Source organism: Ambystoma mexicanum, chromosome 4q (assembly GCF_040938575.1).
Source record: "Ambystoma mexicanum isolate Mex_15411 chromosome 4q, UKY_AmexF1_1, whole genome shotgun sequence".
NCBI classification, from domain to species: domain Eukaryota; kingdom Metazoa; phylum Chordata; class Amphibia; order Caudata; family Ambystomatidae; genus Ambystoma; species Ambystoma mexicanum.
In genome coordinates, this window is record NC_090928.1 from 1,145,717,337 (window position 1) to 1,145,743,280 (window position 25,944).

The 25,944-nt window shown below is 45.2% G+C and overlaps 1 protein-coding gene across 3 annotated transcripts in view; it reads left to right on the top strand.

Annotated features, from left to right (window-relative positions):
* SUPT7L (SPT7 like, STAGA complex subunit gamma) overlaps positions 1-25,944 on the top strand; it is a 138,253-nt gene that overhangs the window by 89,207 nt on the left and 23,102 nt on the right. For all 3 annotated transcript variants that reach the window (XM_069608737.1, XM_069608739.1, XM_069608738.1), the window contains exon 4: positions 11,073-11,310. In XM_069608737.1, coding sequence (XP_069464838.1) covers positions 11,073-11,310 — 238 coding nt within the window. The remainder of the gene's footprint in view (positions 1-11,072; positions 11,311-25,944) is intronic.

Consider the following 25,944-nt stretch of genomic DNA (forward strand, 5'->3'; position numbering starts at 1 on the left):
TCCTTGAATTCCTGGACTGCGATTCACAACAAACGGAGAGTCAAGACTAACGGCACCCCTGTGTTTTTGCCGTTGAAGCTTGTTCAACCCATTCAAACGAACAGGAACTGCTGCCTTTGGCACTAACCTGAACTATGAAACTCTGTGTTGAACCTTTCAAACCAGTTTGCTGTTGCACCGCACTTACAAGTGTGTTGTTGCCTCGGCCGGAAGAAGCCATCCCTACACTGCACCATTTGAGAGGCTCTTCTCATGGCCAGCATCTAGGCGTTTGACCAGACCCTAGATAACTCATCTAAGTGCAACCTTCCAACACCACACTGAACCGCCTGACTCAAACTGTGCCTCCAGTCACCAGCATCTTCACCGTCGAGCTGACTGATTGGCTCTTGTGGTCCTCCCTATCCACACTTTGTTGGATATCTCTTGGAACCGCAGTGAGCTTGCATGTGACATCATTGCGTCCCAAGCCGAACCAGTCACCTGCTTGGCTCAAACCAACTGCTCCTTGCCAGACATTGTATCAAACCACTGGAAGCATCACACCACGCATCAACCCAATCTAGTGGTGACCAAATGACTCTAACCGGCTTGACATAGAGTTGCAGCCTCGTGGAACCACAAATCGAATCATCAGGATCCCGGCTTCAAACCATCACCATACCTTTAGCCAATCCACTGAGTGCCACACACAGTCTCTAACCAGCAGTTATCGCGTCTCAAAATGGACTCGATCTTTGAACTGACTCTAGTGAGCCAGCCAAACTGCCTCGCTTGAATGCCACCCCCAAACTACTCTGAGCTACCGTTTCGAACCAGCGCAACACCCGTACCCCACTTGGATTGCATGAACCGCTGCACCTGAACTCCACTGACTTGCACAGCACCAAGAAGCCTAGTTTGATATCCAAGAACTACAAAAAGATATTACTGACTGTTATCTGCACCTTTCGTGTAGGTTTTGGCCCTAGAGACTGGTTAGGTCCCTTAAATCATTTTTTTGCATCAAGTCATATGCTTTTTTTTTTATAAACCTTGTGGTTATTTGCCGTTTACCCTTGGTTCGTTATGTTAAGTGTTGCATCTTGCTATCTTTGATTATTCTGTGTTCTTTTCTGGGTAGGTTTTTCCCGATTGGTCATTCCTTTTTTTATTTTTTTTATTTTTGTTTTTTTTTGTTGGACTTTTATACATAGTTGTTTGGGTTGCTACTGAAACAAATCCCCTCCAACACCCCCCCCCCCCCCCCCCCCCTTGAGAGTAAAGCCTTCCTTAGGCCAATGTTCCCACAAAAGGCGAAGAAGGCATAATCTCTTAAACGTGCCTGTTTTACCTTTATGATTGTGTTTGTAGAGAGTTGGGCGCTTTAGCCTCTACTTGCAGTCCTGCAGAGGAGAGGTCAATCCATCACAACATGATTATCCCTTGTCCTTCTTTGTGTATGTAAGTGGAGGTGACCCTATTTGGCCACTGGATGTCTGTATCCCAGGACTAGGGGCTGTAGTCTGACTGAAACCAGTTTCACCTGGGAATTTGTAGATCCTTGTCTGGCATGGTGTGGATTTCTCTCTGTTTGAATTATGCTTGCTGTGTGATTGGGTGCTGTGCTTGCTTACTGCCTCCTGAAGAGGCTAAGAGCACCCCCCACCCCTTTTCCCTTTTCTTACAGTTGGAACTGTGAACTTACTTTGTGAAATACTCGCTGCTGCTTGAGGTTGCACTTAACTCTGCATCAGACCCTCCAAAAAAATCAGACGTCGCCAAAGACCAGAAGGAACGGACTGAGGTGCTCCTTCCCCCTGATCTGGATCACAGCTTCTGTTCGAAGGCCTTGTCTCTCTGAAGCTGCTGGCTGTGTCTGCATTCCCTGCATTCCCATTAAATGGTTAGATGATAATATAGTACGTTAGTATTAATAGTAACTGTATGTGATTCCACAAATGATCGGAAATAATAACATTGGACCATTTTAATTCTTCCAAACAATTAGCAGAAGCCTCTTGGCCAATGCATTTCGGACCATTAGGTTCTTCATCAGGGCAAACTCTACAATTTAGAACACACATAAAAATCATAAAGCAATAGGGGATGACCGAAAAGATGGAACCAATAATTTTCCTCCATATCGGTATAGAACATTGACTCTGTATACATCAGCAACATCAGTTCAATGGTAATGATGAAAAATGGCAAAAAGAGCATATGGGGAAACCAGGATGGTAATTGATGAATAAGAAAGTGTGCGCACAAAACCAAGTAATTCCCACAGTATTGAAGTAGTAGTTCCCAAAAACCTCATACAGAGGCATTTTGGATCAACTGTCTTGATTCATTGACCCCAAATGGGATGAATGAAGAGTGGGGATTTACGTTGCTTTCTATGAATACGTAAATCGCAAAACTGTTAACTTCTGTGTTTTCTTTAAACACTGTCTCTCAACATAAATTGCGCTCACAATGATTCTTTTTGTACCTCTTGGCTTGTGACTCTGAATCTTAAAACAGCAAATATGGGTACACCTATTCAATTCCTCTCAAATGGTTGTGTTCTGCTGAATCTTAATGCATATTGTTAAATGTTTTCTATCACCCAACAAAGGGTCTGGTCCTGTTATGGATACTCATGCATTGGACTATGGATTGTCTGAAAGGGGACATCGCCACCCTTTCCTACACATTACAGTGTAATTGGTATGGTTTACTTTTATTTTGAATCAGCGTATTTGGTGAGCCGGTATTTAACCTTTTGTAAATCGTCTGAGCGTGACAAACTGGTAACTGAAGGGTTTGTGATCACGCTGGCCATGAGAAGGCTGCCTACATTGCTATCCGTCTCCCATGAGACTCCCTTTCAGACACAGAGACACACGTATTACGCAGCACTTTGAAGAACCATTTAACGTAAATTGGATTATACGCCACCTACTGTCCTAAATTATGATAGTTAAATTTTTGTCTGAGCTTATGAATACCCTTTATCATATATGAAGGTGCGACATTTAGAACGTGGTCAACGTTAGGGCGCTATACCCATTTAGCTTTTGAGCCAATCTTTCATATCGCAATTGAATTTATAGCAATGGTATCATTTTTGTACTATTACAACCAAATGTGCATTGGAGGTGTACTAATTGGCCATTGACCTGCACTGTGGATGCTGTTGCTCCGACGCATGATTGTTTTACATTTTTTTCGATGCATCAGGCATGGGTAGCTAAGACGTGTGATTCCCATCACGTGACTTTAACACTTGCAAGCATTGCCACATGACCTTGGTACTGCTCCTTTAAGGCAGTTGAAACTTCTGTCTCAACCTTAATCCGGCCATTCTCGATCTGGTTCACATTGACTTAGATATGTTTTTAAGCAGATGGTCAAGTGTACGCTAGTTTGGTTGTTTTCGATTAACGTTTTTGGCATCATCTGGAATAATGAGGTTAAACGGCTCCATCGTTTTGTTAGGTATGGGAATGAAGACTCTAGTTTGGATCACAGCACCACTTTGAGAGGCTGTTTTCGCTGAACCACAAGTAGAGGGACTGCCGGCATCAGGAAATGACAGTCTGATTGGCATTTCTAATATTCGCAAGGAATTTCTGTACACATTTGAGCTGAAGGCTCTTATTATTTATCCTTATAGTCTTGTGACAGTGAAGTTAAGGTGGCAGTGATCGATTTAGTATTCTGGTCCAAATCTAGCAGTTTGGAGCCATTTTTCTTAGTATCTTCACTCTGTTTCCCCTAGCAGCACTACGAATGTGCCCCTGGAAATGACGTATTTTCCACATTTTATCATCTACTAGGCCATTAGCACACTCTGGATCTGTTGTGGTAGTGTCTCAATTTCATACATGCAAGTGCCTTCTTTTTCTTAGTCTAGATAGTATGAGAAACTCTGATTATAACCTATACTGATGATGCTCTTATGTTTTTGTCTGTGTTTTTGTTCCTAATCTAAAACGTGTGTTTTTCCATATGTTTTCCATTGTAATTTTGTTTTGTTTTTTTTGATTTATTAATTTTGTTGGGACCTATTTCTTCAATACTGTGGTGAATGACTTGGTTTTGTGCACACTTTTCTATTCAGTAATTATCATCCTGGTTTCCATAATGTTCTTGTTGCCATTTTTCATTGTGGCCATTGAATTGATGTCTATACCGATGCTGACAAATTATTGGTTCAATTTTTTGGTCACCCCCCTATTGCTTTATGATATATATATATTTTTTTTGTTTCGTCTAAATTGAAGAGTTTGCCCTAATGAAGGACATGATGGTCCGACATGCATTGGCCAAGAGGTGTCTGCTAATTGTTTGAAGCATTAGATTGATCACATCTTATTACTTTCTCCAACTATTTCTGGAATCGCATACAGTTATTATGAATACTAACGTACTATTAGATTATGATCTTACCTATTAATGGTCTTTTGGGATGTGCAGCCCTCACCGCCGACTATCCAGTCTTGGTCTTTTTCCTCAACGTCTAATTAATGCCTACTGAACAGGGTGTGCACCACTAGAGATGAGCACTGATACACGCCTTTTGATATTGAGTTTTAGGATAGCTTATAGTTCTTTTGATGAGTTGCTTCTCCTCAATTATCTACTGTAGGAGCCTAGCTAGTATCTGCATCTGTATGAGGAACACTCTAGTGCCTTCTGCTTAGATCTGGGCTGTCTCAGCTTCTGTACTGCATGTTCATGTAGTTCATGTGTTTTGTTCTTTGTCACTGTCAGTTTATATGTGTAATGCATTAACGTAGGTTTCTAACACTTTATAGCCTTACAGCTTCAACGTTTCCTTGCTCTGCTTTTTTGCTGTAATCTATATTGTGCTTACGAATATGTGAACTACAAAAACACATGTTGCTCCTGTGCTGGAGTAATAAGGAAGAAAACACCTTTCCAAACCCCCATGACACAACATCATTCATTGCTGTAAGTGTAACTTAGTGTCACAAACTTGGTGACTTTTCTGCCATTAAAAATTAATCCATGGAAAAAGCCTCAGCCTTAGGGTAATGCTTGGTATGAAATGAGTTCCGGTATGTAAACAGTTAATACAATCTTAATAAAGTGGTATCGTGGGATATTCAGTAATTCCCATCTCATGTTAAGCATCCTGTTGTCTGAACATTGCACTAGTTGTAAAACATTCAACCTCATTCTGTAGTATTCAATGTAGTCTTTAATGAAAACTGCAAAAAGGGTAATTTGCTGATATCTTACTACACCGAGCCTTGGGCACTTTACCTCAGCCTCAGGGCCTGTGGTGTAATGCAGAGATTTGCGTGGTTGAGGAAGTCTGAATTTGCGGCGAATGTGCAGTCCAGACTCCTTAACATGCCTTTTGACGGATCTCACCTTTTTGGTAACGAAAGCCTTGAGAAGCCCTGATGAAAGCCTTGAGAAGTGGCAGACCTCAAAGGCAGAATCCAAATCCCTAGGTGCCGCAATTGGGCAGCCTCAGCCCTTTCACCCCAGTAGACCACCTTGGAGGGGTAGATCTTTACGCTACTGTTTCTCAGTTGGAAGAGCAAGAGGAATGGCTGGTTAAAGAGGCCAAAGAAGTTTCCCTCGTGGTGGATGAGGGAGAGGTGCAAAGCCCGCTCAAGCAGGGGCATCCTTACCAACAGCCACTGCTTCCGCCGCCTCAAAACCTCTGAGGTCTTGAGTCATGAAACACCAGTGGGAGGCAGGCTGTCTCAGCATCTGAATGAATGGCGAGACATTACTTCGGATGGTTGGGCACTTCAAACCATAGCCCAAGGTTACTGCCTTCCCTTCATTCAAAGACCTCAGAACCATCCACCGGGGAGCCACTCTTTAAGGGATCCAGATCCGCTCCTTGTGCAGGAAATTTTGACCCTGCTATAGAACCAGTGCCTGTAGTGGAGAGGAACCACGGCTGGTCCTCTCCATATTCCCGAATACCCAAGAAGGACGGAGCGCATTCTCCTGAACAAGTCCTGGTTCATCTCAACATCACCTGCCGCTCTGCACAGACTGGGCTTCTGCTTCAATTATAAGAAGTCCCATATTACTGTCCCAAAAGCTCCAGTTCATCTGCACTGTACTGGATACATCCTTGGGGAAATGGCTCGCCACCCAAGTTCTTAAGACATTCTACAGATGGTCTCCAGTTTCCGAATGCTCAGCGTCACCCGGCCTTTGACTTTTTGAGGTGGCTTGGCCTCATAGCATCCTGCATTTTTTTTGGTGTCCGAGGCTCGCCTGAGAATGAGATCCCTTTTAATGGGCTCTCGGGACACAATGGTCTCAATTCTCAGGCAACATGTCAGACGTACTTCAGGTTCCAAGCAGGGTTGCACAGGATCTCCTGTGGTGGGCCTGCGAGGACAACATTATGAAGGGATAACCTTTTTGGTAACCGACTGGAGATAACCGTAGTGACGGACGTCTCACGCATGGGGTAGGGAGCCCGCGCAGACGATCTGTCACTCAGCGGTCGTTGGTTTCTATCAGAGTCCAAACTACACATCATTCATAGAGCTGAGGTCAATCGGACTTGTTCTGAAAGCCTTTCTCCCCCCCCTGTACAGGGAAAGAATGTCCTAATAATGACGGACAACACAGTGGCCATGTAATACCTCAACAAGAGGAGGTGTAGGGTCAGTACCACTGTGCAGAGAGGCAATGCAACTCTGCTACTGGGCAATTCAAGAAGGAATCTCCCTATTGGCAGTTCACCTAGCCGGAGAGGAGAACGATCAGAATTGTCCCTGGACCTACTATGATAGAAACCTCGTCTGTCGCTCCCCTATCCGCTTACTGTTGCCCCCCCCTCCCTCCAGCACTTTCTGAAACGTTGTCAGGCCTAGTACGATAGTCGCTTGTTTTGTTCCTCCCCTCCCCTCCCTTTCTGCACCCCTCTTCCTCAACTTTTGTTTTCCTCCAGCTCTACCAGAAATGTTGTCGGGCCTAGTACGGTAGTTGCCTGTCTGTTTCCATTTCCTTCCCCCTCTCCCCTCCCTTCCTTATCTATGTCTTAGCACTTGCACTATCTGAAATGTTGTCAGGCCGAGTACGATAGTTAATTTCACCTCCTTACTGTTCATGGCCTTTAAGAATGTTGTATTCTCCCTTGTTCCCTTCCTTGCCTTGAAGTGCTTTGAAACACATTGTGTATAGGCGCTATCATATAACATGGCAGCGGATGCTCTGAGCATGCAGAGCACAAAGTGGGAACTAGCTCGGGAAGTCCTTCAAGAGATTGTCACCTTTTGGGGAACCCCGCAAGTGGATCTGTTTGCGAGCAGTGTCAACCAGAAGTGCAAACTGTACACTGTACTGCTCCAGGGAATTTCCTCCAAGAGGGCCGGAGATGTGTTTGTAGTGGACTGGGAGGTACCACTCCTATGTGTTCCTCCAGTCCCCCTCATTCCACACGTGATCAGGAGGTTCAGGAAGTTTGGGAAATCCATCATCCTAATTGCCCCAGATTGGGACAGGAGAACGTGGCATCCGGACTTTCTGGACATGTCCATCTGCCCTCCAATACATCTTCCACAGAGAGGGGACCTCTTCTTGCGAGAGGAGGGTCGGGTTCTCCACGCAGAGGTCAAGACACTCGGCCTTCATGCATGGTTTCTGAGAGGCTGAGATGCAAGGATTGGGACCTCCCGGATGATGTAAAGGAGATTTTGCTTTCAGCCAGAAGGCCAGCAACTAAGTCCTTGTACCGTTGCTCTTGGAACAAATTCTGCAACTGGTGCAAGGATAAGAATGTAGACCCTTTACTATGTAAAACATCAGAAGTGTTATCTTTTCTACTATATCTAGCCAATCTGGGGCTCCAGGTTGGAACAATTAAAGGATATTTGGCGGCGCTATCCATTTTTAAGCACTCGTCAGAGGAATCTTCTTATTTGAAGATCCCACTAGTAACACAATTTCTAAAGGGAGTTACCAATGTGTTCCCCACATCTCCTTTACAGGTTCCAGTTTGGGACCTTAATCTGGTATTAACATTTCTTATGTGTACACCTTTTTAACCCCTACATTCATGTTCGTGAAGGTTGCTAACATTTAAAACCATTCTATTGGTAGCATTAACTTCAGCCGATAGAGTGAGTGAATTGCAGGCACTATCATCCAAGCCACCCTTTACTACAGGGATAAGGTTGTTCTGACGGTTAAGCCTTCTTGACCTAAAATCATTTTAGATTTTCATGATATGATAGGTTATTTATAACGCACTTAATACCCAGAGGTTTCTAAGTGTGGACCCGGGGATCGAACCTGTGATGCTCCGTGTCGTCTTGCTTGCAAGGAGAGCACATTGCCCCTGAGCTATGCTCCCGAGACAAGGACAGAAAATTGTATTGCCCACTTTCTATCCTCCGCCTGGCAAAGAGGAGAGATGACACAGATTGGATCCTCGTAGAGCTTTAAGCTTCTACATCTCTAGATTAACCAAACTTTGTATAGATGATCAGCTTTTTATAGGCGATACTTTGGGTCAGGCTGTTTATCCAGATGGATCATTCTGACAATTTCAGAATGTTATGTTACTTTGCATTTATATAGCGCCTTATGTACCATTGGTATGGTCTGAAGGCGCTGGTAGGTTGAACGCCCTTGGGAACCGAAGTTCAAGTCAGTAGAGAGAGTAGAGGGAGTCAAAGGTGTGTGTGAGCACCGGATATGTGTGCAGCTGGTGTGGCATTCGGGTTACATGTTCTTTCAAACGTTCCATGCACTCCAAACCATTCCATGTAAGTCGCGCAATTCTATGCCCTCCAGTCCGTTCCATGCACTCCAGTCCGTTCCATGCACTCCAGTCGGCTCCATGCACTCCAGTCGGCTCCATGCACTCCAGTCGGCTCCATGCACTCCAGTCCGCTCCACGCAATCGAATCCGTTCCACGCAATCGAATCCGTTCCATGCATTCGAATCTGTTCTACCAGTCTATAGAATGCTATAGACTGGTGGGCAAGGATCCCCCAGAAGGCTTAAGGGCCCATTCCCCCAGGGGCATGGCTACCTCAACAGCTCTGCAAAGAGGTGTATGATCAAAACAATTTGTGAGGCAGCTACGTACTATACACAGGTTCATGAAGCATTACTGCCTTGAGTCTTCCCTCGGTCAGGATGGAAGCTTTGGAAAGGCTGTCCTCCATTTGGTTCATGGAAACCATTGATAGCTAAATTCTTACTCCCTCCAGCAAAACAAACACTGCTTTTGGTGTCTATCAAAGATGAGGAATACGTGGGAGGACACCATCCATTTGAAGAACAAGTTACTTATACCCCTGGTAACGTTCTTTCGACTGGATGTTCCTCACACGTATGCCTCATCGCCCTCCCAGCCTACCCCACAGTAGCATTTCCTGTGCTATTACAGCTTTTGCTCCTTGAAAGCTTAGTACGGCCAAACCTGTGATTATGCGGGTAGTTTCAACTGAAAGAAAAAACAGAAATGAAGCCATGGGGCGCTGCGTGTGCTATATATACCTTCGATGACATCATCCTCGAGACGGAGATCCCGGAGGGACATCGAGTCGACTGCATGGACGCACAGTGCCCTCTGCCGGAAAAAAAAAAAAAATGTTCTGAAACGGAGGCAACATCCAGTCGAAAGAACGTTACCAAGGGTAAGTAACTTGTTCTTCTTTTCTTGTGAACATTATCCCACACTATTTTGTAACACAGCGTAAGGATTGGCAATAGGTTTCTTAGTGTTGGCCCCTTTTATTCGACTAGACTCCACTTGGACGGTATAATTATTATTTGATGGTTGCAGCTAGCTCCCATCGTAGATTTAGGTTTAGATTATGCGTTTATCTTCCCATTTTAAGATTTAATAAACACCCTTGAACTGTGATCACTTGTGTCTGTCTTACTTTGATGCCATGCCTTTCTTACAGGAGTGATTGATACACAGAATGGAGCGGTGAGGGGCGACGATAAAGACCAAATGAATAGAGTTGTCATGAAAATGGATTGAGTGGTTGTATAGCGCAGTCGGTGTGGCCCAAGAGTTGAGATTAAAGTTCTATTTGCAGAAGGTATCACACAGGTTAAAGGACGATGGGGAAACTTTGTGCAAGGTGTCCAATTTGGAGGAGGAGTAGGAGGTCTGTAAACAATGGAAGTACTGATTTAGATTTTCCCAACTCACAAAGATTATATAGTGGGCTTGTGCAAACTGGGAATGTACTAGGCCTGTCAAACCGAGTGTTCACTGGTAATGTCAAACTGGGAATTTACTGGGATTAGCAAACTGAAAATATAGTGGGTTTACAAATCTATATAATCGGGTACTGTGGAAAAATACTGAGATTTGTCAAACTGGTAAAACGGTTGGATTTGGCAAACTGGAAACCTCTCTGGGTAGTAGGCATAGTGCAAACAATGATTGTCTAGCAGGAAAGATCCAAAAGTTGGAAACAATGGGATTGGTAAATTTAGATGGTGGTGAAATTGTGCATACTTTGATTATCAAAATAGTAATCAACTGGTAACAGGACCTGTCTGGTGTTGTCAAACGGGGGCATTCTGCAAACTGTGAAGGCCAAACTGGGGGCATACTGGAATTTTGCAAAATGACACTATGCACCGAAATCCTCAACAGCTTGGAATGCATCGTTTGAGTTGTCCTTGTGGCTAATCTGCCCATCAGGAAGGCACACAGGAAAGCGGCGCTTCAGTTTATCAGCTTTAATGACATAAAAGAAATCTCCTGAAAAGAACACATTTTCAGGAAGTGGAACAATTTCAGGTATTGAGCCTGAGGTGTTTCCAGTAGACAGCAAAGTGTGGGTTAAACGGAACCATCTAGGTCACACTTTGTTCCACCTGTAGAAGGATATGTCCACGTCCTTCATATCTTTGTACATCTGCCCATTTTCTTGTCCTTCATTTTTCAGAGTTCTTGCTGAGCTCTTGCAACTTCTTTGGTAAGGGCTGCAATGCCAAAGAGGAGAAGGTTCTACCAGACAAGCTGTCTACATAGCTCTTCTTTCCTTTATCAGAAAATATTGTTGAAGGATTGCACTTTGTTTGCACAAGTCTTTTAACCCTTTCGTTTGAAATCCATCTATAGACTAGCAAGCAGCTCTCTGAGGATTACGAGAAGATGGTCTGCCCAGAAAAAGCATCGGAAGATACCAAACCACCGAGGATAAAGGAGGAGCCTGTCAGTGACATCACCTTCCCGATAAATGAGGAACTTGAGGGGGATTTGGCTTCTGGGGACCAGTCACTGCCCGTTGGAGTCCTTGGAGCGCCGACTGAACGTTTCTCTGCCAATCTGGAGGTGGAAGCCTCGCCTCAAGCAGCCGGTAAGAGTTTTATTTCACACTGAAGAGTTGATTAACTTATAACATTACACAAGCTGTCATCAAGCAATGTAAACCTGCATGCACACGTCATTGGATTTACCTCTATTAACTACTTACCGTGGCTCCTTGATGTAACGAATACACATTCCCCGGTATCTGCAATGCTTTATTTCTCTTGGTGTGAGCTTCTTTTTACCCCATATGCTTCACTGACATTTCCTCAATGCAGACTTGAGAATCATTTTAAAGGAGTTTGGCTAGAATACCTGTCTACAGTCCAAAGGTAGAGATCATCACACTTTTCCATATGATGTGTGCCAGGTCAGCTACACCATTGCAAATTGCACTTAGATTAATTAGTGGAACTCCAGGCAGGACTATTGTATGTTGTGTTACATAAGACATAAGTAGCACGAGGCAGTTCGATTGTTTGGGTTGCATAACTCATTTCCACCACTTGACCTTTTTATGAATAAGAGCACATCTATATGCTGTAACAAAGCAATCCGTCCGTTCGTAGAAGGCAGTCTTGAGTAATATTATAACATGACTGCTAAATGTTTCTGTGAGGTCTTTTAAATCTCTTCCTCTTATCCCCTTTCTGCTTTTAGTCCGATATTGTTGATAATCTAGTGCTACATATAGACCTTTTACATGGCTGGTACCTTTCTGGCTTCACTGTCTGGTGCTGAAAATTGTATCTGAAATTCATCAGCTACTAATCTGGTTACACTGGCCTTCTATTTGTTCAGCAAGCTAATGGTGGTTTGCAAGCATGCTCGTGTAATGTAAAGTGCGTTTGTACAGCACAATTCTACCAATGTAGCTGCCTCTACTGGTGCCCAGTGATAATTGTGCCTCTGGAGAGAGTGTTGTATTTCATAGATGGAGAAGATACATGCTATGTGTGCATGGACTGAGGTGGGAGAGACACCACGTTTCTAGTTCTGGACGCAGGCCTTTCTATTTAGAGGTGACCATCATGAAGGTAAAGTTATTCTTCCAAGAAGGGCCTGTGTGGGCCCAGTGCAAAAGCAGTATTAAAGCCCATTCCTCCAGATGAGCTCTCTATTCCGTTTGCACTCCACACTATGTCTTCAACTATATTTAAAAATCTGCTGTTAACAAATTATTTTGGGACACAAGCCAGTGCCCTTCGCATCTACATAATTTGATCACTGTGGTTCCCTGCATTTTTCCTCCATTCCTTGAGTTTTAAAGCACTCAATTGTGAGGCACACTGTGAAACACTTGTCCTTGTCTTCAACAATTGTGTTTAAAATGCTATTGAATAGGAGCTCAATCAAGAGAAGTGACCCTCTGCAATCTGTGAGACGGTCTGGCTTTGGAGCCAGTGAGACAAATGAGACTCTATAGAGGCTATGTTCTGCCTATTTCTGTCAGCGTAACAGGCTTTTGAGTTTAGTTGGCTATGCGTGACAGTGGGAAATCCTGAATCCCAGCAAGCAAAGTAACTGAGAAGCAAGCTAATTCAGACCCTGTACAGAGATGAATGAAACCCCTTGATAAAAGGGTAACCAGAAACATTTTCTATGCCCATTCAGTCATTCTGAGATCCTACAAGATGTTGTAAGGAACTCACGGTAGCAACAGTAAAGACTGACACAAGTGATCACAATTCAACAGTGTTTATTTAAACATGATAACATGATGCAGGTTGGAAAAACACCTAACCTAAATCTAAGATGGGAGCAAGCGTCGACCATCAAATGAAAAATAAGGCCGGCATTGTGGCGTTTTGTCAAAGTAAAAAGGCCTATACTAACAAAAACCTTTTGCCAAATCCTTACAACTAATTATAGAAAAAGTGTGGTATAGGGATTTCAACAAAGGGAAAAAGTGTTCATAAATAATAAGTCAGGATGTGATTGCAGGGGTCTCCCTTCCCCCACGTTTTCAGCACAGAACAAGGTGGGTCTCCTGAGAACAGCACACACTAGAGCTTTCCCATCACGAGTTGACAGTTCTGTTCCAGTTATCAGGATCTTCAATGGTTAAGTCTCTTTTCAATAAAAAAAAGTCTCTTGCCTTCGAGGGCCTGATATTTTCAATAAACATGCACAAAAGTTCAATTCCACATATGACTTTGGGTGACGTTCTCACTCCTGGGTCCCCCTCTTCCGGGCACAGACCGCTTCTAGTTGTACTTGACAATTCCATTTAACAGTTTCTTTCTCAACAAACACTGGGTGGTGATTTTCCACCCCTCTTTCGGGCTTGGACCCCTTTTCAACTTCCAGCCTACCTCCTTCGGGTTCTCAATGGCTTTCCTTTCGGGTTCTCTCTCTGCCGGACTCGGATCCCAATGCCAATGGGGACACTCCACTTCCCCTGGTCTTACAATGCTTGTGCTCAACAAAAACTAAATGTCTCTTTAAACGGTTCTTTTAGGCTTCGCCCCCTTTTTGTTCCCTTTCAGTTCACTGTGGACATCCCTCCACCGGGTTCACTCTTGTCAACACAATGCTCATGGGACTTCAGATTTTGTCCCCTATTGTTAGCATCCCTCCACCGGGTTCCCTCTTGCCAACCTTTACAACGCACTCATCATACCATGCCAGATTCGTCTGAATCCTGTCGGTCAAAGACTTTTGAATGTACGGAGGATTTGACAAGACCCCTGTATGACCACTTTGACCCCCCCTTCCTCATTTTCCTAAGGCCTTCTGCTTACTGTAGTTCAAATAGCATGGTAATCGCCTAGAGTTTCTCGAGGGAACACCCACGTGGTGTTTGATTCTGCTATGCTGGCTTTCTCCTTTTCCTATATAAATTCACAGTTTATTCAAAGTTCAATTAGCCGCTTGCTACTTTCATTCAACACAGTTTGTTTTCTTTATCGGCTTTCCCCTCGACTCACTGGCTGTGAAGAATTACTTTGCTTTCTTGTCTGTAGAATCAAGGCCGGTACCATTTGGCCATGCATCTCTCCCTCGCTTGGCTGCCAGCAGAGGAGGTGCCCGGGCACCGTTGACATCTGCTGCAGCACATGCTGGCTATTGTTCATGGTCTTACGATTCCTTCTCTTGAGGCTTCACAGGTCTCTGTCGATAAGGGCAAGGTCACTTCTCCCTTTGGGATCCTCTCGACTTGCACCGTTTTTCGCCTACTCTTGAACCGCCATGCTGAGCTAGCTCTCACGTCGTGCGGTCTGCATTGCTCGTAGGGTGCTGTCATGCGCCACCTTTTATCCCTGTAGCGAAGGAAAAGGGCTGTCAGGTGTGTGTGATTCTGGTCAATTGCCTGACCCTTGTTTTGTTGCATGCCAGGTGAACGGCTCTAGTGTTAGTCTGTTGTCTTTCGTGTTGTGCGAAGTGTTTGTCGGAAGGCGCTGACTAGTGAGCTGGGATTCATAAGCGGCATGGAACGATTGGGCGTATCTTGCTTCTGGGACCTATTTCCGGGAGGGCAGCTTCTAACAGTGGAGGAGCTACGGAGCAAGGGGCACTTATATCCCTGAAAGCCTATTCTCAACCTTTCCGAACCCGCCAGATGTGGATCCTATACTGGATGGGATGTTCGAGCAGGTGGATACTAGTAGAACCGTATCCCATCTTTACAGCAACATACAGGACACTCGGGCGGGATGGGCATAGTCCTTCTGGAGGAAATGGGCGGTATCTCTGGGGGGCTCGATATCTGAGGAGGTGTAGGGATCTTGTTGTGTGCAAACAAGAAAGATGGCCCTTAATAGCCTATTTTTAAGTTGACTCATTTCATGTATTTTTATTATACTCCTGCAATGTTGAATAGATTTTTCCCTCGCACCCCAGATGCATGCGCTCGATGCGCTGCTACACCGGCAGACTTCATACATGTACCATGGAACTGTCCCCCAGTGTTGCGATTTTGGGAACAAGTGTTTGAGATAATCAACGACATATAGGGGAGAGGTTGGAGCCATCACCGGAGATTGCCCTGCTAGTTAATGCCACAGATTCAAGCCTGAGTGGGGAAATTGGCTTTTAGCTAAAAGAAGGGTGGCATTGGTGTGGGATAGGCCTCGTGGTCCCAAGGTGGAGTGATGGAAAGAAGAAATTCTTTATTGCAATGAGATGGAATTGGAATACAAAAGAGTGGTACAACCCAGTGCCAGGCCCAGGGACATCCTTATAAACATTATCTTGTTGCTCGGCCCCAAAAGTCCTGGTCGGACTCCGGAGAGGCCCTGACTATTAAATGGGACCGACTGGGGTACCCCGCCATGAGACTGTCACAGTGCGCATGGGGGCTTGTGTTTATGATGCGGGGAAGCTGGTGCGCGACCATGGTAGGATTGATGAGCCGATGTAATTGTGATGGATGGATGGATGGATGGAGAGAGGTAGAAGAATGACAGAACATGAGGGAAGGGGTTGATTCATGCAACCACTATTCTTCTTCCTGTCGTTTTTTGTTGTTACGAAAATCAGTAAAAAAGAGATTAAAAACAAAAAACACCATGCCCGACGCTGGGTTCCCCCACATTGTACAACACTCCTCTGCGCCCGAGCCAAGTTTGCACTGTAAATGATTAAATAAATAACTAGTTCTAAATATGTGCTTTATACGCTGGAAAGGTCTTAACCAGAGGCGTAAACAGGGTATGGCCTGAGCGCGCGAGGCCCAACCAAAATCTGTAAATGCCCACTGAGCAGCGCTGTGTCCCTATTTACAGGTGTTTATGTCACTGAGGTGGGCACAGCTCGATTAGCTTTAGGCCCCACTTGTTCGACCTTCCTCTGGTCTAAAGTGTGATGCCTTTCCGATCTGGAGTCCCACACAGGTATCCAGCTGGCTGCATTGAAACCTCGGGCTCTTCATGCAACCTTCTTTCTTAAAAGCATAGCAATATACAACAGCAGAGACAACCTTTCCGTTTAATGTAGTCTTGCTTTCTGTTGCCACTCTTAATATGGACACGTTTTCCAAATAATGAGTCCTTTTTGATGTGAAGAAATTCTGCGTGATTATAGATGCAGAGATGCTGCCCGCAGCCTGGTCCGCTGCATGTTCCGTCAAGACCCCCCATCCCCCCAGTGTTGCTGCTATCCCTCCAGTGGATATAGAAATAACCTCTACTCCCCTGCAGCCAGGCAGAGGTGGCTTCCTGAGGCTGCTTTGAAGGGCTGCCTGCTTTCATTATGAGCGAACATCAGGCAGGGATGATTGCAAGTGATGCCCCATAAGCCAATTTTATTATCGGTTCCCACTTGAGACCCCAGGCCCGCGGCCTTCATCAAAAGCCTCCCGCCTCTCTGATCTCGGCCACGTTGCCTGATTGTGGACTCTCAAGGTCTAAGCAGAGGGATCCCGCCTTTAAAGTCCGGCTTTCGGATATTTGTAGTGCTGCTGCTTCCTCCACTTGCCTGCGGCAGTCTCTGCCCCCTGCATTTGGTTTCATATTGGTAAGAGCCGCAGTTCCCCTGGTAACAGGTTAGCGCCGGTCTTGGCCACCTGCAGACTTCATGCTCAGAACATCGGCAAGTCCTGTAAATGGAGTGACGCGATTGATGTGAAGTCAGCACATATCCACTCACCCTTCATACGCAGTAGACGCAAGCACAGCCGTGTTTGGCATAATACACCATTAACTCTGCCGCAGACAATTGTGGAGCAAGTTAGAGGCTTCTCTCTTTGGTTTCTGGCCCTAACTTTTAAATTTGTGGAGGATAGAATATACATGTTCATTATTGTTTGGGAATAAGCCTCTCATAGAGGACACATGGATTGGATCTATGTGATCACTGCGCCGCCCATAATGTCGATTTTCAATAAACTGACTACCATTAGATCACGTAGCTCACTGTGCCCTGCATCCCCTCTACCCATCCACTTACCTTTTCGGTGGCACACTTCTCGGTGTGCGGCCGTCTCTCTTCTGTCCCTGTGGCGTCACTTGTCTCCCACTAACCTGGGTCTGAACTGGCGCCGCAGCGTCCATTTTCTTTTCACTCTTCCTTTTCTTTATTGTCCCCCGCTACCATCTAATGGAACCGGGGACACCCCCGCTCCCATTAGTCGGTGTAGTGGGGGTTGGCATTTTAGTACAGCGCAAAGGCGCAGTAACATGGCACGGTGCTCGGTGACATTGCAAAGAAATGTCTCCCTTTTTTATGTTTCCCATGGATTGGCGAGCGAGGAAATGTCTCCCTTTTTATGTTTCCCATGGATTGGCAAGCAAGGAAATGTCTCCCTTTTTTATGTTTCCCATGGATTGGCGAGCGAGTCAATGTCTCCCTTTTTATGTTTCCCATGGATTGGCAAGCAAGGAAATGTCTCCCGTTAACATAATTTAGAAAATCATAAGAAGGTGCTAATGCCATTAGAATGGAGAAAGGGCTGTGATGTCCCCAATTAATAGTACCTTAGGAGTCCCTCCTAACCCCATCTCGTGGCAGATTTAAGGCAAAGGGCCCCATAGGCAAGATTGACAAAAGGCGCTGGGTAGGCGGAGCTCGAGGTGTGAGGAGTTAATGGCTATCAAAAGTGCGACACGTATGAAAGAGGCAAATGTTTCATGTATTGTAACCTGCTAATATCGCTAATCCGCTCCCATTGTAAACTATGTGCTTGCTGAGCCTATTTAAAAGATAACATCTCATTGGGAGGCTTTGTGCAGCCTGGGCTATTTTCCCTTCAAGTGAGAGAGGCAGAGCAAGGGTCCCCGTGGGCATTGTCCCTTGTCCGAGTGTTAAATCCGCCTCTGCGAGTCCCACCCCACCCCACCACAATCTACACCAAATTGTCAACCTACTCAACTGTAAATCTCCTTGGAAATTAATGCTCCACTTACTTGCCCTTATGTGCAGCGTTTCTGATCAGATCACTCACTCTCTTACTCAAATGAATATGAATGCAAAAAATGCAAATGCAAACTGTGAGCAAAGCAGTAAAAAACGCAGACAAAACAGATTAAGAATATACATTTGAACGTAGAAAGGAGGTGACTGGGCACCTTGCGTTTTAGGGTTTGCAACTACAGAAAAGCTACATTTAATAAAGCTGTAAAATTAAAATGTTTGGAATTACTAAATGTTTTCAAACTTTGCTGACAATCCTATTTAATACCTAAAACTTGATTTTTGTGAGTAGGGCCAACATGCAGACTCCTGATAGTAAAGGATTGAGAATTGATATTCAATCCTTAAATGGAATCCTTGTGGAAGTGTGTGACGAAATGACTTGAAAATGCGAGTAATGGCTAAAGCACCTACTCAGCCCTCAAACTGCTATATGATTAGAGTTCCCAATCCTAAAGTTAAAACGCAGACAGTTTAGAGATACACCTCCTTTGCCTTTTGCAGTAAAGTGGGATATATTCTCAAGAGGAAAGGCTATATTCACAAGAGGGTGTGAATGTGATTCAGTAACTACCCAAACAGCAGAACAGTCCAAAATAAAGGAATATGCAATCAAGGTTTTATACAAAATATGTATATTTTAATTAAACGCCATCTGAAAAAACTAAATAGAAAAAAAACACACAAAACCCACTATAGCAGAAATAACACAGAATAAGCAAAGATAGCAAGATGCAGCACTCTGGGTAATGAATCGGGTTTGAACAGCAATAATATTTATAACAAAGATATGTTCTAATGAAAAAAGGGATGTAAGTGACCTAACCAAACTCTAGGGCCAGCAACTGGACCAAGGGTGCTGTTAATCGTCAATAATACCTCTTGTCGGTTTCAACAGTGTCGTACTGGGCTTCTTGGTGCTGTGTGAGACGTCTAGTAAAGTTCAGCTGAAATGGTTCTTGTAACCCCAAGCGGGGAGCAGACATCAAGCTGCTTTGAAACAGTACTTCGGACAGTTCGAGGGCGGCGTTCGCACAATGCAGTTCAGATGGCTCACCAGGGTTGGTTCGAAAATTGTGACCAATTCAAGTTGTGGCAACTGCTGTTTAGGATCGAGTTTGAGTCGTGATCTTGTGATGGCTCAGAACTGTGAACCTGATGCGGTTCGACCAGGTGGAAACTTGATGTCGAGTTGGTTTGAGTCGTTGGGTAACCCACTGGATCGAGTGGATGCATGACGTGATGCTTCTAGCAGTTCTAGATGAGGTCAAGCAATTGAGCGGTTCGTTCTAGCCAACAGGGGATGGGTGCAGCTTGGGTGAGGCTTGCAGCAGTTTGAAGAGATGCTCAACAAAGTGCGGATCATGAGTGACACCAGGGTTGGTACGACTGAGGTGACTGGGGGAGATGCTAGTGACTGGATGTGCAGTTTGAGCTGGGCGGTTCGATGCAGTGTTCGAAGGTTCCCGCCTGTTCTGGTCAAATGTCGGTGAAGATCAGCAACAAAGTTGCTAGCAGTTTCATGGGTTGCGGGGTGCAGCAGTGGCTTCTTGTTCAAGCGACACAACAGCGAGCTCAGCAGGTGCAGTAGAGCGGCAAACAGGTTAGAAAGGTGTGTCATATCATTTCTTAGATCAGGTGAGCTCCAAATACAGCACCAGCTGGTACTGTTGATTCGACTGGGATGAATGGGCTAGAATCATGGTCCAACAGCGAAAATGCAGGGGGTCCCGGTTGTCTTCAATCTCTGGTTGCTGTGAATCCCAATACATGGATTCAAGAAGCAGATTAATCCTTGTCTTTGGGCTCCCAGACTCAAGACGCTGGCACACAACTGCAGACGTCCATCAACACAGTGAGGTCCTGGGTACTGTTGTGGCTGGCAGAGGGGCAGGTCTTGTTCCATCAGCAGCCCACCCCCGCTGGTCCCTAGGGATGGTTAGGGGTCAGAGCTTCCTTCTGCCTTGGACACCCAATCTTCACTTCCCTGGTGGATGACTTTGAAACTCTCACTGCAGAGGTCCAATTAATTCTTCCTTAAGCATTTGGCCAAAAGTGAATCGAGTGGTGGGAGTCCCCTTCTTTTAAAGGCAATATTCTGCAGGTGATTGGACTAAAGCAAGTCTGCTTGCAGGATCCAATCCCTGTTCTTGAAACAAGTGTACTTTGCCTTCTTATATCACCCAAAGTGTTTTGTGCTACATGAAGGGGTGGGGACAGGAAGGAAAGATGGAGGCAGAGAGAAACAAGATGGTGGCACCTTCCTCCCGCTGTAAAGAGCCACTCTGTCTACAATACCCCTTCCCTTCTCAATGGAATCCAAGGACCTTTGGTATGCAGCACCCTGGTGTGAGGCTACTCCTTTTGTGAATGGTTGGGCCCTTTTTCCTGAGCAGCTTCCTGTGGAGTTGCTGTCTTCCTGGGGGATGGTGTTTTAAGCCCTACCTAAGTGGGGCAACCCCAAGGCTATAGTCTTACTGGCAGCAGCAGAGCAGCCTCACTGGAAGAAATACACATACACAGCTGAACTGGGCTCACAGGACTGACACATGTATGAAATCAAATTGATGTGTCTTGGAGAATTGAGAGATGCTGGGCAAAATAGTCAAAACTCGGGTATGGCTTAATTTGAAACTTCCATGTGCTGCCAGGGGAGCATCCTCATAGATATGTAGTTTTTGGAACAGGAGTGCATATCAAATGCGGCCCCTGCACTGCAGATGCTGTCACTGCAGCTGTCCAATGGGCACCTGTCACCTCTGAACCTGCTCTGTGCCACTTGAGAGCAGGCGCTGCAGGTCAGGCTACTGATGCAGCAGGGCACAGGTATACACTATTCCTTTGGTATGGAGTTTAGAAAAGGGGAATCGGATTAGCAGATTACACTTTCAGTGATGGAATTACCTGTATGATTTTATTTAATAAAGGTAAATAAAGCCAGGGCTTCTATACTCTCGCCAGATGGCAGTTCATCACAAAGTGACCCTATCCTTATTCTCACCAAGATACAGAGCAGTACTCCAGCGTCCTGCTCTCCCTCCTTCCCAGCCGATTGGGACATACTGCACGGCAGGCTGGATGGGGAAAAAAGCTTCCCAAAGGTGCTTTCACTGTAAGACTTATAGTTTGGGGGTCTCAGTTGGTGCTGGCTTCCCTCCGCAGGCTTGCGCCACCATCTGACAACTCCCATTTCCTCTTATTCCACCTATGCGGTTGGATGTGGGAAGAGTTTCTCTCTGTGCCTCCCTTTTTCGCAGCATTCTTTCTCCTTTTTGCTGTATATTTTGTCACCATTTCCTCCTCCCTGATAGAACCTGCTCACGCCAGGGATGAAGAGATACATTGAATGTGGTAAGCACTTTTCTGCGCTGGAACCTCACGGAACCTGCGTTGACTGACTGTCTCAAGATCTTCCATCCGGTGAGTTCCTGTCAGTTCTGTGCGGGAACAGTCTCCATGCTTGAAGAAGGATCCAGTACCACAAGCCTCTGTGGACTTTGTGGGAGGATGGAGGACTTCACGTCTTAGCGGTAAGAGTGATTCAGGACAGGGCGCAATTTCTAACACTGCATTGCCTTTCAGAAACAGTGGCAAGGTTGTCACTTCAGACCCAAGGGTCCTTGCAGCACCCATTAAGGAGTTAAATCTGGGCTCATGCACTTGCGAGTACTTTTTAGTGGGAAAGCACCAGGTTTTCTGTACTGGACAACCTTTTTTGCTCCAGACAAGGATTAGAAGGTACCGTAGAGGAGTATTTTGGCTTTGTCACCGTCCAAAACAGGCAGAAATCACTCTAAAGAGAGCAAGGTCTCTAAGAAGGTCAAGTCTAACTCCCTCCAGGATCCCGGCACAGCCAAGTCTGCATGGGAGATTCCCAAATCGGTTACCTTAGCACAGGTAAAACAAAAAACAGGCTAAATCTGCTGCAGATATCCCAGAGGAGGACCATAGGGCCCCATTCGGTACAGCCATGTGCTTCTGATAATACGAAACCCAAGCACAAGCATTCTTCACTTCATAAGAGTGTGTTTCGGTTTCTGACTCAGAACATGATCATTTCAATTCATCCAAATACTTCACCTACCACCTCAGGAACATTTTGGTACTCTTGTGCGGGAGTAGAGTACTCCCAAGTCTGCATTTTTCACAGGAGCAGGGTTTTCCATCTTCCTTTTAGCCTTCGGTACTGATTCTCCTTACAAACCTTAAGGTCCCTAGATCTGTAGTTTATAATGTGTACCATAACACTGTCCATTTATCTTTAGCTCCTTCTTTGACTAAAGCTGAATTACCAACTTCAGTGGGTGCTTCTGCATCTCCTTTTGGTTCTTTAAGAAAAGAAGCACTTCTGGGGCCATCTGCGTCGTCTTTGGAAATTACTTAATACCTTCTGCAGTGATGCAGTCTGCAATTTCAGATAAGTTCTTGGATGTCTTGGTCAACAAACTCCCATAGATATTTGATTGTTTGCATGTTCTGGAGTTGGAACAGTAACCAGCGTTACCAGTGGACCCTGCTCCCCAAAGGTACTTGGAGTCATTAAAGTTTCTTCCTCCTCAGATGAGGCACCTATTTGTTTTTTAAACCGCTCCATTTGGGAATGTCAAATGCTACTCGGGCATTGGATGTATTGCCTCCCCGGAAGTCTGCGTCCTCTGGCTGTATTTCAATACTTTCTTCTTCTTTACCATCAAACAAACTTCTGTTAGCAATGGAGGCGTTGTTAATGGAAAAAACAATGAGCAATTCGTCAAAGACTCACTCGGAACCTATTTCCAAATCCGTGCACTATAAATGTAAAACTCCTAAAGATGAGCCTTTTATCGACATGGGAAACTCGCAGTGTACATGATTTTTAATGCAGCCCTTCTTAAAGGCAAGAGTCCAATTCAGAATCCGGTGCTATCTTGGACAGAAATTCCAAGTAGAGAAAACCTAAGTAAAAAGGTTTATCAAAATGCCTCTTTCCCTGAGACAGATTAATGCAGCATCAGTACTGGGCGGATACAAATGTCAAAGCTTTAGAAATGTTTGGAGATCTGCTACCTGCCGAGGCTGCAGTGGAATTTTCTTTCGGCTGTCGGAAGGCAAAGCAGCGCCAGTCAATAAAGGCCTTACTGACGCCACATCTTACGGTATGAACTCTTCATTGCGTATGAGGAGGCAAGGGGACCACTTATACCCCCTCCTCCAGCAGATGAGGTTTTTCAAACATGCAAGACTGATGTCATAACTGAAAGGATTTCATCCTTTTACAAAGCCTGGTTTGTCCCAGGGAGCCAGACAAAACGGGGGGTTTATTTGTGTTACTACACAGTATGGAAATACAGTGAATCTGACCAATTCTGGATCTTTTGGAACTCAACAAGTTCCTGTATTGGGACATTTCATAGAATAAATCTGCCTCAGATTTTGGAAGATTTCCAGGTAGAGGATTGGCTAACATCAGTGGATCTTTAGGATGCCTACCTTAACATCAACAAAAAACTTTATCAGTACCTCAGGTTCAACGGTCAACACCATCGGTACAGGTGCCTTTCATTTAGTTTGAATGTGTCTCTCCAGGTGCTCATGAATCCACTTTCACTAGTGGCTGGTCATCTCCATCTCCTGAAAATGTATGTTTATCCCTACCTGGATGACCGGATGATGAGGGCACCCTCTCGGGATAAAAATCTAAACAACCTTGCAGCCGTGTGCAACACCCTACATGATGTGGGGTTTTCCGTCATAACAATGTCTGCTTTCATTCCAGCGTAGCAGCGGTTCTGGACATCTCGCTAGGTATGTCTTTCCACCTTGCTGACAGGATTGCAGCCTTGAAACAAACAATGCTCCATTTCACCATCAAGACTACACCTGCCAGGTGGCTGCAATACTCCGAATGTGAGGCCCTTACAGTTCCATTTATTTGTAATTTGGGACCAACTGTCAGCCTTTCAGTTCATGAAGATTAACATCATGAAGTAAATTTAGAGTTCTCTCAAGCGGCTCCTGGACGAGAACCTTTTCAGTGGATCACACATGTCTGTGACAACGGACGCCTCCCACTTAGGATGGGGAGGTCACTGCCAGAATCAACAAACTCGCGGAGAGGGCGCCACACATAAATTACTTGAAACCCAGAGTGATTTTCTTCAGTCTCAAGTCCTTCCTCTCTTTCATCCAGTAGAGTGTGATCCAGGTGTTCACGGACAACACCACAGCAATGTTCTATCTCAACAAGCAGGGTGGAACAAAGTCTCCCTCCTTGTGCCTTCTAACCTGTGTAGTATGGGTCCTCTACCGGCATACAATCAATATGTTACCAATGGTAGTCCAAGAAGGAGCATACATCAGGCATGAAGTAACGCTATTTATTACAGCTGGGTAAGCACAAATCAAACCGGACAGTGGAACAGAATTGGTGAATTGGTTGATGAGAGCCGACAAATTGGCTCACCCCGATACTTTTTATACTGCTAATACAATGTTTTTACAGTTAGAAACAGTTGCAATACAAACTTTACGTCTTCGCTCTTCTCGCGAAGCTGACCGTTTAGTTTAAGTCATTCCCCTATAGCTAAACATATGTTAGTTGAACGTGATGGGAGCAAAACAGACCTGCCCTCTCCCAATTTGTTCCCCTCCACCCCTCCCCCCCCGTGTGGCCCTACATTTCCTCCCGCTCTACCCCACAAACTACTTGCAATTAATAATAACATAATTACGCTGACCTCTGGATCTTTATTCATCTGCCATTGGTCAGTACCAAAAAAGGAAAAAACAAACGCCTCAATCGAGTGGGAAGGGGATCATTCACAAGGCACCCGCTCAATGAGAACCCTCACAGACATTGTAGCAGACATACTTTATGTATTTGTTGCTTTTCAGGGACACCAAACTTAATATCCGATTGGCTCTTCTCGGAGCGCTGCTTCACTCCACATCCTTGTTCCCATCCCTACCAACCAAATGGTTGTTTGAAACTGCCTTTAGTGTTATGCAAGTGCTTCCCCTGATAAAGTCAATTTTGCCAGCTGCCACAAGTTACCATGGGACTGGCTCGACAACCTTGATTGTATCATCCAGTGCTGTTTCCAGCGACGGTGGTCTGCTGAAGACGAGCTACCAGAGTTTAGCTTCCTCACCCTTCAGCTGCAGCGTATTTGCTGTGTGTTCAATTTGGCTTGATAAACTGGAGCGGGTCTCCTCAGGCCTGTGACCCCGCTCTGTTCACTGCGCTCTGTGTAACTTTACAATCTAGTGAGAAAGACTGTGTTCCCCCTGTTGCCATTAGTATAACCGGTTTGCCTTATAGAGTGCCTGCCTATTGCAACGTTGTAAAATGGCGCATGTATCACTTCGTGTCTGCTTCGCTGGGACCTGCTCCTTGTCCCACCGCTTGGTCAAAGGCTATTGTTTGGCTCTGCCGCATCACGTGGGTGCAGACCGCAAAACTGAGCTTAACGGCCTGCTTTTAGTGAGGGTTTATTCTGTTATTCTGCAGGGGGCTCCCTGTCCTCGGAGCTTGGAATGTTCTGCTCATCTCTGATCTTGGCTGCAAGCCTTGGTCTGTTGCTTCGTGCAGCTTAATTCTGCTTTCATTCGCCTTTCATTCTGAGGCATTTAACTTCACTATAGTTAGTCTAAGATTTCCTTACATATGTATATTAGTTTCCAAATAATAATAATTTGCATTTATTTAGCTCTATGAACCCTCAGGCATCTGAGTGCTGCTCATTACCCACGGTGTGTGGTGCTCATAAGGCTGAGTTTGGCATTGCCGGTATTTGAACCTGTGTCGGAAGGCTCTGCACCGATGTCAAAGCGAGCACCCTACTCGCTGTGC